Source organism: Entamoeba histolytica, genomic scaffold, assembly GCF_000208925.1.
Source record: "Entamoeba histolytica HM-1:IMSS scf_1104750517783 genomic scaffold, whole genome shotgun sequence".
In the NCBI taxonomy this organism is placed as follows: domain Eukaryota; phylum Evosea; order Mastigamoebida; family Endamoebidae; genus Entamoeba; species Entamoeba histolytica.
The window spans coordinates 7,666-24,145 of record NW_001915101.1 but is presented as its reverse complement, the minus strand read 5'-3'; the positions used below and the strand labels follow the sequence as shown (position 1 = coordinate 24,145).

Here is a 16,480-nt window from a genome sequence, read left to right as displayed (position 1 = left end):
TTGATTACATATGAATTTGTTTTATCATTTTTCTTTATAAACATCAATATCATATCCAAACCCAAATTCAAACAAACGATCATGTGATTGATTAAATAAACAAAATGCATATTGTGGTTCTTTAATATCAAATTTCTTCATTCCTTCAATTCTTCCATTTGATTCTAATGAAAATACAAATGATTTTGAATCTTTTATGAAATAATCATCAACTTTATTAATTTTAGAATTAACATATCCTCCAAATTTATTTCCTTCTGAATCTTCAATAATAATTATTATATGTTCTTTCTTCCATATTCTTTGATCAAATACTGATGTATCAATATTCCAATCATCAATATCAGATTCAAATAGTATATTGTTTATTCTTTTTTCTGTCCATTCTTCTAGTTGTTTGATAAACATATTATTCATTTTAATTTAATTTGATGTTTATAAGTTCAAAATATGAATGTTTAAATAGTTATTACACGTTATTAACACATCAAATCAGGTATTATTTTTATCACTATTCTATTTTAAATAAATGTTATTTTTATCATTTTTACAATAACAATAAATATATAATAATATTAATAATATAATAATAATAAAATTATAATATTGTTATTTTCTATAATTAGTTTATTTTATTTTTAGTATTTTTTCATTTGTTTTAAAATAACAAAAAAATTGAAGAAAAGAAGATTCAATTTTGTTTTATTTTTATTATTTCATCTTTTGTAATTTGAGTTTTCATGTTTTAACAACATTAATTCTAACAATTAAATTAATAAAGATAATAAATGATAAACAAAAAATATGATAAATAAAATAAGAATAAGAAATAAAAGAGAAAAGAAAAGAAATAATTATTATAAATACATAATGAATAAAAGAAATTAAAATAAAAAGAAATGAAATGAAAATCAAATAAAGTCACATTAAATAACATAATAAAAGAAATAATCATTATTTAAATATTAAAATATCAATATTGATAATATTTTTGTTTATTGAAGATGAAATAATAAATAGTTTAATCATATTTCATTCTTTTATTTTGATTATTTAACAACATTATCATCATTTATTCTAATTGATTATTTATGAATAAAAATATAATCATTGTCACTAAATAAAAAAATAAGTCATTGTTTAATGTAAATTAAAAATTATAATAATAAATATATTTCAAAAGTCATGTAAAATGATTTATTCATTTTTTATTCAACCATAACATTACAAATTTATTTTTATTTAATGATGTTTGTATTTCAAACAAATAAACAAAAACAAACTGTCATGTTAAATTATCGATAAATTTATTCGTTTATTTTTAAATATTTTCTATTTCATTTTATTTCAAAAATATATATTTTTATGTAAAAATTAAATAAAAACAACAATAATGTTTATGTAACATTCGATAAAATATTTTATTTTTAAATTTATTTTGTTGTTTTTCATTTAAATAAAATATGTTGTGAAGAATATTTAAAAAAATGTAGAATTGTAGTTATCTATTTCAAATGAAAATGAAATGTTTTTTAATAATAAATAAATAACTTCAATTCTTCAAATTGATAAATAAATAATTGACATGTTTAATTGTTATTTAAAACGACTATCAACTAACAACAATCAATAAATATTAAATAAATTAAATTGCTTATCCTTTGAAATATAAGTGATTGAAAAAAAAAATACATTTTTGTAAATTCAAAATGAAGAAGAATATTTTAAAAGAAAATAATACCGCAAAATCAGAAAATAAAGAAATAAAATGAACATAATGAGAAAGTGATAAATGAGATATATTTATTATTATATCTGTGTTACAAGACACAGAAGAATGAAAAGAATATATATGAATAAATAGTGTTAATTATACTAAATAAATTAAATTAATGTTTAATAATTTTTAACCTATTGTTCAGGTGAGAATAATAGTGTTGATTATATTAAAAAAAGAATAAAAAGAATTTTAAATAATTAATATTGTTTTGAATTTCAATCAAGGTTTTCATAAAATAATAAAACAATGAATAAAATGATATAGAATGTTTTTTCAGACATTAGACATTTAGAGACATGTTTGTATCGTGTTGATCAAATGTTAATGTTATATCCATAAAGAAGTTCATGAAGAAAAGAAGAAAATAAAAATAGATAAATAACAACAAAAAATTGTTAGAAATTGTTATTAGTATAACTAGAAAATAATCAATTTCCAATATAATTTAATGAGTCAAAAGATTCATCTTGTTATGATAATGCACAAAGGTAAAATGGAATTGTAAGGGTGATGATAATGATACTATTATTAACATCAATTAATGTAGAAGAAGTTAAAAAAAGAGATATTGATTATCAGAGTATTACTGAAGAAAAAGAATAAAATATTAAACAAGAAAGGAATAACCAAATAAATAAAAATAAAGAAATTGCAAAGAAATAAAAGAATGAAATATATAGAAAAATTAATTATTGTGATTTGGAAATTGAAAGAACTGAAATTAAATAAATTATTCTTTCTAAAAAATCAACAAGAAGAAGAATAAGAAAGAAATAAAACAATGAAATAAATAGAAAACAAAATTACCAAAATATTTATGTCTGTGAAAGAAGATATTGAATTTATTGAACATGAAGAACTAGAAAATATTTTATCAGAACTACTTATCATAAAGAAGAAATAATTAAAAAGATAATAAATATGTATAATGATTGAACATTATTAGAAAGACGATATGATTGTATTTCTACAATACAATTTGATGATGTAATTAAAAAACATTAAATAAATTAAATGAATTTTTATTTAAATTTATTTTGAATAAATTCATATAAAATATGATAATTTACATTTTAAATAAACAATAATTTAAATAAAATGAATAATAAGTGAAATAATTAATTAATTTATTTATGAAATATGAATATTAAATAATATTTTATTCATTGAAACATTGATTATTTATCATTCTTTTTATTTCATTTTATTTAAATTACATTATTCTCATTATTATTCATTTCATTAATTTATTAATATTGTATCAATTAATTTGTTTTAAAGTACAACAAATAATCATTCTTTCTTATTTATTTGTTATTTATTTCTTTTCTTGTTGGTATTCTTGAGATAATGGATTCGAAGATGGCATGTCAGAGACATCACATACAACCACAAAATATTTCTATGCTTCGAATATCTCAGTTTTCATCTGGTCATGACATGCCTTTGGTGAGATAATATCTATTCAAAACTAACTTGTTATTATTTATTAATATTTATTATGAGTAGTTATTATATAATAATATTATTCATTATTAATTATAATGATTATTATTTACTAAGGGTTTATTATTTATCAAGAATTATAATGTATTAAAGAAGATGCATATATTATTGTTATTATTGTATGTATATTTGAATATAAGGATATTATGAATGGTGTTTTTTAAGTGGTATCGGAGATAAAGGAGATGAGTCATAATCATTAGATTATGGATATACTCTCTTTAAACCATTAATATAAAGAATGATAAATATTATATTACTCGTCAAAATCAAAATAAAAGTCAAGCAACAACTTAAATTATGAATCATTTAATTCTACCATGCTTGTAAAAACAATATTTGAATAGAAATAAAGCATGTTGAAGAAACTGGTTCACTCACTTCTCAACATGATGAAAAACCTAAAGATAAGGTTAATCATAATTGATTTCTTTTTTATTTATTATTTTTGTGTATTTCTGAATAGATTCGAAGATAGCATGTCAGAGACACCACAAAAAATATAGAAAAACAAATAATTAAAGAAGAAGAAATTCACATCAACCAAGAAATATAAATAATAGAAGAATGAGTGAAAAGAGGTATTATCTGTATTGACAGAAATACATGAATAATTACAATAATAATTATAACCATAACTATCACAACATAGTTGATACAAATCATTTCACTCATCACTTCATTCATAATCATCGTCATAAACACTTTAACAATAATTTCAATAGAAATAAACAATATCAATATAATAGAAACAAATACCATAATAACACACAAAGAAGGTATAAACATTATCAAAATAAGAAACAAACCAGAAAATAAAGAAAATAAATGATTGAAACACAAAACCAAGAATATTGGAAAAACCTCTTTGAAGAAGAAATTAAAATACTTACACCACAAGAAGTAGAAGAAATAAAAAATACCAAGATTAAAGAATATACATCATCAACAATATGGAGAAGATGGTATTTTCTTGCACGAGAAAAAACAAAAACAATCAGAATGGAAGAAGAAACTATTAGTATGACTATGGAAGAAGACAATAATCAATACAATCTAATTGAGATTAAAGACAATAGAATATACAATAAGTATGTAATGAGTATTGAAAGTGAAGAAGACGATGATAAAGAGTTTAATAAAAAGTAGAATATTGATGAAGAGAAGAAAACAGTAAAAAGGAAAAAGAGTAAAAGAATTAGGAAAAAGTGGAGGAGGATATGAAAGAGAAAGAAGAAATGAAAAAGGAAATACAAATAAAAGACCAAACCATTAAAAAACTAACAAAGGATATTATGGCATTAAAGAAGAAGCATGAGAATGAGATAAGCATAAAAAACCACGAGTGCGATAAAAAATGTTCAAATTCCATGATGAATCTGAAAGGAAAATGTCTGAAGTAAACAATTTAACACATCAATTATTATTCCTGAAAGATAAATTATCTAAATTAGAAAATAAAAATACACAAGAAGAAAAGAAGAAAGATGAGGTAACTTACAATATAACAGACTCATCTGAAACACAAATAGTAAATGACCTCACCCCTAATGTGGTAGTAGCTGATGAAATATCATCAAGTGAAGATGATCTTCCAAAAAAAGAAAGTTAACGCAGAAATCCATTGAAGAAATTGATATTCAGCATAAGAAGATCACCACATTTGAATTAGACAAGCAAAAAAAAAAAAACGGGGGAAGCAAACAGATAGAAAAGAAGAAATTTTAACACTTTATAAATGTTTTGTTTTGAAATTATTTGAGAGAAAATTAAGAGTTCAACTTAAAGAAGAAATAATAGAAAGAATAATACAAGAATTTAGAATCAAAGTAAATGATATTAATGAATATAAAGAAATACTGAAGAAGACATTTAAAATAAAGAATGAAATTAAAAGAGAAATCAATAGAATAATGGAGGAAGAAATAATAAAGCACCAATGGAAAGATAATGAATTAAAAGAAATAATATCAAAAATGAACAAGAAAGAAGAAATAGAAGAAGATGAAATAATGAAAATATTTAAAGAAGAAGAAATTAAACAACATGAAGATGTACAATTTATTAATTATTATTACAATAAGAAGAAAATACATCAAATAATTAATATTATTAATAAAAATGAAATAATAATCAATACATTAGATGATTATTATCATTATATTAAATCTGTAGCTTCCACTATTAACATAATTAATAAAAATAAACAAGAAAGAAGTGGAAAGAGAAGTATAGAAAGAATATTGCAGTCAAAAATATGTAGATTAAGAGATTTACTCCATAATAAACAATATATGAAATTAAAAAGAATAATACATATTAAGAAAAATGATATATCATATTAAAATAAAAACAAATGAACAAATAAACTATTATAAATACCTCAGAAAGATGAAAATAATAGAAATAGAAGCAAGAAAGAATAATTGGAAAAGAATAAGATGGAATTATAAAATGATGAAATATGGAAAAATGCAACATCTAAATAAATCTAAAGAAGATGAATAACCAGATAATATCTCATCTATTAATTTCTGGAAATGAATCTATGAAACTAATACTAATATAGATTTCCTGAGTATTAATTTATATGAAGTATTAAATGAAAATAGAATTAATGATAAAATGTCTATAATCACTCCAAATGAACTAGATTGTGATATTAAATACATTGATAATTTGAAAATAAAATAAAACTGATAAAATACAATGATTTTGGATTAAACATTTAGAACAACCAAAGAAGTATTTATTAAAATTATTTAATGAATGGTTAAATAATCCTAATGAAATACCTCCTCACTTTATTCAAGGAAGGACAATATTAATATATAAAAAATGAGATAAATTAGACCCACAGAATTACAGAACAATAACTTGCTTAAATTGTCTGTTAAAAGTATATACATCAATATTAAAAATGAAAATAGAAAGCAAATTGATGTTAAATCCAATTGAAAAACAACTTTCATTAAATCAAATTGGACGTAAAAATATACATATGCATCAAAAGAATGATTATTATACAACATTATAATCCAACAATTATTAATAAAGACTAAATGGAAGTGGGTAGAAACATATTATGACATATCCAAAGCATATGATAGTATTAATCATCAATGGATTAAACAATGTTTAATATATTTTAATATCCCACTTGTAGTAATTAATAGTATATTATACATATTAAATAATACACAACTTAATTTGTATTATAATCAAGAAAGTGTAGGTATAATTAATGTAGAAAGAGGAATAATACAAGGTGACAGCCTATCTCCACTTTTATTTGTATTATCTATTGACATACTATCTAAACAATTAGATAAACAAATTAACAAATTGAATATTAAAATGAATGGAGAAGAAAAACAAGTCCAGTTAAACCACATATTGTATATGGACGATTTAAAGATAATGACTAATAGCCTCGATGAAATGGAAAAAGTACACAAATTAACTAAAGAAATATTTAATTGAATAGGATTAAAAATTAATGTAGAAAAGAGTGTGATAATGACTAATATTAATAGTCAAATAAATGGTGAATTAGCTGAATTACCAAGAGTAACTAATGATAATCCTTATAAATATCTTGGTATTGAAATAGGAGATAAAGTAAATATTAATAAATATTGTACAAGAATATTAAATGATATATCTTCTATTCTATCATCATTAAATACTATGAAATACAGCAGCCCCAATACAATAAGAAAGATTAATAGTGATATAATCTCCAAATTAAGATATGGATTTTGTATTGTCACATGGAAACTAGGAGAATTGGAGAAGATAGATATCTGGAGATTGTATCAAAATCACAAAATAACAAAAAAAAAATAAATTAAAACATGATTTTAGCATAACGACAATAATTTATCTGATATAATGTCAAAGATAACAGAAATATTTTCTCCAGTCATAGCACTACACTCAATATTTCCAATGATATTTGAATTAGATGAATGAATAAATTCATTGACTGAAGCAGAATTTACTTGACGAGAAGACTTTAAGTCAGACTTATTACCAACAATCATAATCATTACATTATTAGAAGTGTTTTGTTTTAATTCAGCAACCCAATCAGTTACTGCATTAAACGTTTCCTACAAACAATTAATATTTTGACTTATTTACTTCAATTATTATTTGAGAGTTTCTAACAACAAACTAAACGAGTAATATCATATACAAGAAGTGCAACTGTAGCATCTCGATAATAAATTTGTGATAATGAGCGATAACGCTCTTGTCCAGCAGCATCCCACATTTCATATTTGATGATTTTGTTTTTATAAGTTATTGTTTTTGTATTAAAAGCACACCCAACAGTAGCTGTTTGGTTTGTAAATTCGTTTGTTATCCATCTATGTAAAATACAAGTTTTTCCAGTTGCCATTTCACCAAGAACAACAATTTTAATTCCTTTTGATAATTGTTGAGAAAGAGGTAATGTCCGCGATTCATCGTTTTTGACATCAATCAATTCATCATGGTTTGTTCCACAGCAAGACATTAAAATCTTTCTTTTTCTTTTTTTTTCTTTTTTAAGTTCTTTTTTTTTTACTATATATTTATTATATTTTTAATAAAAATAAACTATCTTATAATCATTTAAGATTTTTTTCTATCAAAAAAACTATGAAATAATTTTATTAAACAAAAATTATAAAAATAGTATTATTATGACAAGCAATAAATTACTCTTCATCCTCTTCATAAAGAGAAGGAGTTTCTGAAATAAGATTTTTATTTATTTCTTCTTTAATAAACTCATCTAAGTAAACCAATATTTCAGAAAAATCAGGTCTATCTTCAGGACGAGTTTCCCAACATCGTTGCATAAGTTCACAATATGCTATATGATTATTTTGAGGAATGTCAGGTCTAATTCCAATTTCTCCTACTTTTTCAATTAAATGGAATCTTGGAATATCAGGATAAGGATCAGCTCGAGCTAAGAACTCCCACATAACAATTGCATAACTATATACATCAGCTTTTGTACTTACTGGTTTTCCTTTAAGCATCTCTGGAGCTGTCCAGGCTAATGTTCCACAAACAGAATTTGAATGAAGACCTTCTATTGATGTCATACTTAATCCAAAATCACTTACTTTTACTTTCCAATTATCATCAACTAATAAATTATGAGACTTTAAATCCAAATGAATAATTGGTGGCGTTAATGAGTGAAGATAAAACATTCCACTTGCTGCATCTTTTAACATTCTTAATCTTCTTTCCCAATTAATTGGAAGACTTTTGTTCATTAAAAGTGTATGTGCAGACCCTCTTCTCATAAGTTCCATAGCAATAAGAATAAAATTAGCATCTGTCCCACTTCCAAAGAATTGAAGTACACACGGATGTCTTAATTTTTTCATTAATTGGACTTCTTTAGTAAATTGAAGAACACTGTCTTGTAACATATTTTTTGTTGGAATTAACTTAACTGCAATTTCTTGTCCTCTCCATAATGCAGAATAAACATCTCCATAACTTCCTGATCCCATAATTTCTTCTAACACAACTTCATCTGGATTTATATATTCTCCATCTTCAGTTTTCTTTTTTGCTTTATTAAATATTAAAAATCCTATAACAACTCCAACCAATAATATTCCAAAGATAACAACAACTATTACAGTTAAATAACTACGTGATTCATGTGGTGAATCATCATGAATAACAAATTCAAGTTGTTGTTTGCAATAGTCAATAAGATTAATAGAAATTGTTATTAAATATGTTTTTCCTTCTTCTTCTTCAATATCAAATGTTTCAGGGAAAATACAAATCACATTTCCACCTTGAACTTTTCCTTTTAAAATCGTTGAATTTATTAAATTATCTTTATCAGTAATTTTGCATAATGCACCTTCTGTTGTTACCATTCCTTCACATCCAATCATTAAATAATACCTCCCAGCATTTTCTATAATTGATGCATTTACTAATGTAATATTGTAATAAGTAAACACAATATCTTTATTTACAATATAATGCTCATCAATTCCAAAATCCTGAAATCTCACTGAAATAAATGAATCTCCTTTCTTTAATCCTTCTGGTGATAAACATGTTCCTACTTCTTCGTCTTTTGTTGGTAACATTGGGTTACATTCTTCATCAAAACAACACAAATAACGATACTCTGGATACATTAATTTACTTATAACTGAAACATTTGTTCCTCCTTCAATAGGACCTAAACTAGGAATTATACGAGTAATTACAGGATAAAGAATACGATATGATATGTTAATTTCTATTTCACTTACACAAACAATATTGGAATATCCAATTAGTTTCATTGAGTTAGTTCCATTGATAAAAGTTCTTCCAAATGGTGAAAGAACAAATGCCTTTTTAATCACACACGACTCACATTCATCATTCCATGTTTCTGCTGATATAGTGAATTGAGTTGGATTATTATTAATTAATAATGCAAATTTAGTTGGTGGACTATATACATCATAATATGTTGAAACATTCATCAAAAGTTCTTGTGATGTAATAAATGCTCTTGGAGGGAGAGTTAAGTCAAATGTCAAGTCATCAAAGAGTGTTGTCCCTGAATCATTTGAACAGTCTAAATAATTACTTTTAAATGAAAACTTGTCATATGTGTTACATTCAATTCCATCACATTGATCAGCTTGTTTTGTCGAAATAAATTTGAAATTTTGAGTAAACGCATAGGACCATGCAAAATAGAAGAAGATGATCAACTTGAAATGGGGTAACTTTGTCATGACAAGAAGCAATATAAATAATAAGTTATAAAATTAAAAAATTAAAAATATAAATAAAAAAATTGTGATTATTGCTTGTCATTAATTTCCACCCAATCAAAATCAAATTTTTCTGGTACTCCAACATGAACATTTTTAAATTGTTGAGTCCATTCAAAAACTGGTTGTCCTTGATGAGTTGGTCCTGAAATGGCATAAGTGAGATGTGGGTTTGAAGTAGAAACTATTTTAGCATCAATAGCTCCAAAAGCATTTGGTCTATCAACACGAAGATCATAACGAGAGGCAATAGATTCTTTTGGATCATTTTTAGAAAATTCATCATTTTGATAATCATTATATAACATAATATGTTTCATATCTTCTATAGTTTGAACATTTTTAACGTCTCTATTAAAAATTTTAGCACGACTACAAGAAGTGTATTCATCATGATCAGTTGGATACCCTGATTTAGAATAAATCTCTTTATCAAATGGAACATTATATGAAGGCCACATATTTTGTTTTTCTTCTGAAGTTAAATATTCAGTAACATCGTGAGACTTCATTAATCCAGGCATTTGTTCACAAATGAATAATGATTCAGCTTTATTTTTTTTCCATGAGTTTACATCAAAAACAATCCATTGATTATTGTAAGTACCTGAATTATAATCCTTAATTAATTCAACAAATTCTTTTGCTGTTTTTTCATAATAAAGACCAGATAAAATACGTTGCCATGAGAGTAATTTATCATTAATATCTTCATAAACACTAGAATTATAAACAGAATTTGTTGTTTCTGATACAAATAATTGTGTATCTTCTGCACTAACAGTATAATAATCATCTTTTGAATGAATAAGTCCTGGTGATGATGAGAAACTCATTTTAAGTCTTCTTCCTCCATAAAACAAATCATAAACTTTATAAATTCTTAACATTGCATAATACCCTCTCCAGGTTCCATGTGCAAAATAAACTTCATCTCCTACTGCACGAACTAATGCACTACACTCATGATAAATTCTATCAGGAAATGCTTTTCTCATATAAACAATTGATGTTTCTGGTTCTTTTCCTGTTTTATAAATCTCATTTAAATTTTCTAAATCTCCAACTGAAAGTAACATATAAAGTTCAATTTCTGGAAGTTCTTCTTCTGCAGGAGATGCTGCCATATATCCATCTACTAATCCATTAAATTGGTATTTAATAACTTTTTGTCTTCTCCAATATTCATTAGTATTAGTTGATGATTCTGTCTTAAAGAAATCAAGTTGTTCTTGCATTTTATTTATTAATGTATTAGATGGTTGACCATTTTCATATTCATTTGCTTTGTAATTAGTCCAATACAAATACATATAGTGGTGTGTTAAATATGCTTCTAAATATCCTGAACAATAAGATTGTTCAGTCTCTGCTAATTTGAAATTACTTCTTATATATAATTGTCCCCATCCTGTTGTTTGAATAGTATCATCATAATATCCAACAGCACAAGCATCTGCAAATCTACCAGGAACTACTTTATATATTCCCTCAGACTTATGAAGTACAGAGTAATAAGTGCTTGCACTAACTAAACTAATTAATGCTAATACAAACATCGTTGTTTATACTTATTTTATTAGTTCTTTTACATCTTCTTTTCACTTCTAATAAAATCTTCTTTCAATCTGGAATTTTCTTTGTTTTTTTTTTTTAATGTAATATATAACGTTTTTATGAATGAAATAAATTAAAGTTGATTTTGCGTTGTAGAGTAAGTAAAGTCAGTAAATAATTCGTTTGAGACAACCTCACCTCCTAAGGAAAGTGATTGTTCAGTTATTTCTTTATAGAAATAACGTAAATCTGTAGGTGAAGATAATTGAGGAAGATAATCTGGAAGTACTTTTTTAGCAAATAAATTATCCCAATGAAGGTCGTGAAACCAAGGATGGGATTTAATTGCATCTGTTTCATGAAGACGTTCAATAGGATTTTTCTTTAATAATTGAGAAATTATATCACGACATTCCAATGAAATTTCAGTATGTTCTAAGAACGTAACTTGGTTATATAAGATGTTATGATATAATCGTTGAATGTTTTCATCATAAAATGGTACTGTTCCATATAACATTTCATAAATTAAAACACCTAATCCCCACCAATCAATAGCATTAGTATATGCAACATTTTGTATAACCTCAGGGGCAAGATATTCTGGAGTACCACAAAATGTTGCTGTTTTTGAATTATCAGAAATACCCATTTTACTCAATCCAAAATCTGTTAAACGGATATATCCATCAGCACAAATTAAAATATTTTCAGGTTTAACATCTCTATAGATAATACCTTGATTATGCAAATGTTCTAAAGCAAGTACTAATTGAGCAGCATAAAACTTTGTTCTTTTTTCATTCATAGTTTGTTCTTTTTTCATTAAAGAATACAACTCACCACCAGGGCAATAATCAATTACATAGTGAAGGTTGACAGATGTTTGAAATGAACAATACAAATTTACTAAAAATGGGTGTTTTATTTTTGCTAAAATATTTTTTTCTTCTAAGGAATGTTGTACTTCATCACGTTCTATGACTTGTTTCTTTTGAATAACTTTCATTGCAAATAGTGTTTGTGTTTCTTTGTTTTTAACTAAATAAACTTTACCAAATGCTCCTTTTCCAATAAGTGAGATGATATCAAAATCTTCTGAACTGACATATTTATCTTCAGACTTCTATATCATAAATAATCTCATCAATTTTCTTGTTATTATTAAATAACAAACATCCAATGATACATTAATCCTATCAGATATCTCTTTTAAACAACTAATCCAATCGTTCATATCTTTTTCATCAGCACAATTAATATAATATGTTCTGGATGGAGTAACAATTTTAAAAACATAGTCATGTTTTTTATATCTTCTTACTGGTTCAATACATGTGGCTAATTCAAGAGGAATTTCACCCATTTTAGAAAATAACTATTTCTAAATACTTGTTCGACTTTTTTAAATGAATATTTCATATAAAGAAATGAAAAAAAAACAAACTAATTGGTCTTTGTAATACGATAATGTTGTTTGTTCAAATACAAAAAATCTTCTTTTCCAACTCTTCCATTTTCCTCCTTCTTTAACAAGCCAACCAGTTTTTTTGACGACATGATTAGTTGACATTTCTCTGAAATTTCTCTTTTTTTAAGATTTTTTCTTTTTTTATTCTTCTTTAGATATAAATAAAATGAGTTTTTCAGTATTTCTAAAAAAAAAAAAATGAATAAAATCTTAGTATAACGATAAATTAAATCTTCGTTTGCGTTAAGGTAATGAAAAACATTCTTGACTCATATAACCAGTAAAGTCTGCCCATGTAAATTTTAATGGATACAATTCTTCAATTCCAGGAAAATGACCATTTTCTTTATAATAACCTACTAATTCATCTTTATGTTTCCAAATAGTACATAACCATTGTTTAAATTCAGTCTCATCTTCAGGAATTTCTTTAACGTCAATACGATTTACATACATATGAATATTAACACCTTCACCAGGACAGAAACAAGAAGCTAAACTCACAGTATTTGGATAACCTAAAGTAATGTCATAAACATAAGGGACAACATTTCTTAATTGTTTTAATGCAACAAAAAGTCCTGTATGTCTTGGGTTTAATACATTATTATAAATAGGTAATTTATGTTCTAAACAATATTTTTGTGCTTCAACAACTTTTTCAGGTTTTGCACGAGTACCTTCTGGGAAGATAATAAGCCAGAAAGGATAATACTTATTTCTAAAACGTTTAAATGTTTCATTAATGTGATGTTGATCTAATTGGAAGTTTCTTTTAAGATAAATACTATCCATCATATAAAAGCCAAACCCAATGAAAGGAATCTTTTTTATATCATCTTTCATAAAATATCTCATTGCACCAATTCTACCACACTTTGGAGCAACTAAACAAACTGGAATAAAATCAACCCAATGACTATGATTACTAATCCAAATAGCATTAACATTTTCAATGAATTTATCACCAGAAATATAAATTCTATTACCATTAATATAATAAAATACTAATGGAAAATACATCATATATACTTCTGTTACTCTTTGAAATATCCATTGATATATTGGGCGATATAAAATATATGTTGGTAAAATAATAACATTAATAATTAATAATATTGTAATTTGTATGAAAATTGACATTAAAAATCCATACGCAAAATATAGTTTTAATCCCCAACATATTTTATTTATCAATTCACTATACTTCATTTTTTCTTTGATTTTTTCTGTTTTTCTTTTTTAGTTTTTTAATAACATTTTTTAATAACATAAATTTTTATTATTATTATTTTTTTTTTGTTAAAAAAGTTTTTAAGATTCTTAATTTTTAGTTTATTATAATATTATGGGAGAACATCAACGAATTACTCCTCGTGTTTATTTTTCTTTACTAATAATTTTTATGGCATTATACTCTATTTTTATAGGAACAACAATTTATTCAAATGGAACAACACAACAACCTTCAAAAAAATTACCATCAAAATATATGTTTTTATTAACAAATGTTATTGTAGGGATTTGTGAAATTTTCATTGGACTATTTGGTATTATTGCATTTAGTGTAAGAGGTAAATACTTTCTTATATTATTGTTAGTCGGTGTTATAATATCAACTTTCTTATTATTCATTATAACAAGTTTCTATGGAATAACATCAATCAGATTTGATTATTTAGATACAATGGGAAGTGATAATATGATAACCATTGAATATGAAGTTTGTTCTTTATCTTTTCTTCCTTTTTTTTTAATTCTTTTATTTAAATATTCATTAAAATTAGAATAATTGTTGTGGATGGAAAACTTTAAAGTTATATGGGTGTGGTTCATCAATAGACTCTCAAGAAACTTGTTATAGTTTAACAGGTGTTGGTTATGAAAAATTATTAAAATCTACCTTCTCTAATCTTCTTTTTCAATTATTATTTTTTGTCTTCTATCTCATTGAGGTAATTGGTGAATTAAATCAGTTAAGAAATAAACAGAAAGAAGACGACTTGTATGCAGAACCTTTTATTGATCCAGATAATGAATAGTATTTGAATTTTCATTTTATTAACTATTTTATATAGTTTAATTTACTATAAATTATATCATTGAAAAATAAAAAATAAGGAAATGAGAGAAATAATGATTATCGTGATTCTGAACCGAGATTATAATGTACGAGTACATCTGCCCCTTCTTTGTATACTTCATACCCATAACCAGGATTGAGATAACAATATTCTACGAATAATGGTGTATTTCCTAAAGTATTTGTAATGTCTTTATGAAGTGCAATATGAGTATCCTTAACATCACTCATTGCAAATAAGAATGCATCAACAACATCTTGTTTTGGTGCTGGAACTAATATACTTATTCTAATAATGATTAATATATTTTGTATAATAAGAAATGAATAATAACAAACTTAACAAATCCTTCTGAACTAACTATGACACATAAATAGAAATAGGTATAAACTGGAGGTAAATTGGTTAATATTTCAACAATGTTAACAGGTATTGGTGGAAATCCGAATGTTGTAAATGCAGAGTGTACTTTATCCATTCTTGATGAAATAACACCATCTAACTTAAATCTAAATTCTGATTGTCTAGGTGGTGTTGCTCCCATATCTCTTCCCATTTGACAAAGATAATTTAATCCATGTTCTTTAGCCCATGTAATAAGTCGTTCAGCATATTCACATTTATCAGCAGTGTCTCTAATCACATCACAAACTAAATCACCTTTAAAGAACCATCCTCCATCCATACCATTCATTACACTCATATCAATCCAAGAACCAATTTCAGATGGATTAATTTGACATCCTAAATTATTTAAATGATCAATTTCTTCATCAGGTGCACCAACATTCCAAAAGAAATCTACCATATTTTGAATTAAAGCACCTTGAGGTCCAAATACTCTCCAACTTAATTTTTCAGTATTTCCTGATACAACAAGCATAAATTGAATTGATTGACCAACTTCAAGGGCATCTGATTGAGGAGTAGAATCCATCCAATATTTCCAAAATTCAACAACATTTTCTCCTTCAACTTGTAACCAAGATATTTTAGCTTTAATTTTATTGATATTTTTTCTTCCATCACATTTTGGTTGAAGTGAATTTGGAATATTTACAGCATCTGCCATTGGTGGAATTGTTGAAGTAACTGGTTGAGTTGAAGTAGAAAGACCAGTTGAAGAGTTATTTCCTTGTAAAGTAAATTGATTTTCAGCTTTAGGGACATTAACAGGAGTTGTTGATTGAGCAGCAGGAACAGAAGAAGGAGAAGATTTATTTAATACTTTTCTTACTGCATCAAAGAAAGTAGCGTGGTCAACAGAATTTTC

The 16,480-nt window shown here is 24.7% G+C and overlaps 7 protein-coding genes across 7 annotated transcripts in view, besides 4 other annotated features; 1 reads left to right on the top strand and 6 right to left on the bottom strand.

Moving 5' to 3' along the window:
- Positions 1 to 3,133: 3,133 nt before the first annotated feature.
- Positions 3,134 to 3,376: a repeat region.
- Positions 3,260 to 3,734: a repeat region.
- A 16-nt stretch (positions 3,735 to 3,750) lies between these two features.
- Positions 3,751 to 3,787: a repeat region.
- Positions 3,759 to 7,091: a repeat region.
- Positions 7,092 to 7,149: 58 nt separating this feature from the next.
- Positions 7,150 to 7,811, bottom strand: EHI_097650 (Rab family GTPase; the record flags this gene model as incomplete). Its single annotated transcript, XM_644334.1, has 2 exons — positions 7,150 to 7,401; positions 7,467 to 7,811. The coding sequence occupies 2 exons, from the start codon at positions 7,809 to 7,811 to the stop codon at positions 7,150 to 7,152; spliced, it is 597 nt and encodes a 198-aa protein (XP_649426.1).
- Positions 7,812 to 7,995: 184 nt separating this feature from the next.
- Positions 7,996 to 10,056, bottom strand: EHI_097640 (protein kinase, putative; the record flags this gene model as incomplete). The annotated part of the gene is made up of 1 exon (XM_644333.1): positions 7,996 to 10,056. One exon carries the CDS (start codon positions 10,054 to 10,056, stop codon positions 7,996 to 7,998), a length of 2,061 nt encoding a protein of 686 aa, XP_649425.1.
- A 68-nt stretch (positions 10,057 to 10,124) lies between these two features.
- EHI_097630 (uncharacterized protein) lies at positions 10,125 to 11,654 on the bottom strand (the record flags this gene model as incomplete). Its single annotated transcript, XM_644332.1, has 1 exon — positions 10,125 to 11,654. The coding sequence occupies one exon, from the start codon at positions 11,652 to 11,654 to the stop codon at positions 10,125 to 10,127; it is 1,530 nt and encodes a 509-aa protein (XP_649424.1).
- A 131-nt stretch (positions 11,655 to 11,785) lies between these two features.
- On the bottom strand, positions 11,786 to 13,225 carry EHI_097620 (PH-protein kinase domain containing protein; the record flags this gene model as incomplete). Its single annotated transcript, XM_644331.1, has 3 exons — positions 11,786 to 12,778; positions 12,830 to 13,030; positions 13,100 to 13,225. The coding sequence occupies 3 exons, from the start codon at positions 13,223 to 13,225 to the stop codon at positions 11,786 to 11,788; spliced, it is 1,320 nt and encodes a 439-aa protein (XP_649423.1).
- Positions 13,226 to 13,366: 141 nt separating this feature from the next.
- On the bottom strand, positions 13,367 to 14,335 carry EHI_097610 (acyl-CoA:1-acylglycerol-3-phosphate acyltransferase, putative; the record flags this gene model as incomplete). The annotated part of the gene is made up of 1 exon (XM_644330.1): positions 13,367 to 14,335. One exon carries the CDS (start codon positions 14,333 to 14,335, stop codon positions 13,367 to 13,369), a length of 969 nt encoding a protein of 322 aa, XP_649422.1.
- Positions 14,336 to 14,471: 136 nt separating this feature from the next.
- Positions 14,472 to 15,165, top strand: EHI_097600 (uncharacterized protein; the record flags this gene model as incomplete). Its single annotated transcript, XM_644329.1, has 2 exons — positions 14,472 to 14,846; positions 14,911 to 15,165. 2 exons carry the CDS (start codon positions 14,472 to 14,474, stop codon positions 15,163 to 15,165), a joined length of 630 nt encoding a protein of 209 aa, XP_649421.1.
- A 98-nt stretch (positions 15,166 to 15,263) lies between these two features.
- EHI_097490 (uncharacterized protein) overlaps positions 15,264 to 16,480 on the bottom strand; it is a gene marked incomplete at both ends in the record, with an annotated part of 1,331 nt that continues 114 nt past the window's right edge. Inside the window, 2 exons of the mRNA XM_001914016.1 lie at positions 15,264 to 15,495; positions 15,546 to 16,480. The exon at positions 15,546 to 16,480 is cut by the window's right edge and continues 114 nt beyond it. Coding sequence (XP_001914051.1) covers positions 15,264 to 15,495; positions 15,546 to 16,480 — 1,167 coding nt within the window. The remainder of the gene's footprint in view (positions 15,496 to 15,545) is intronic.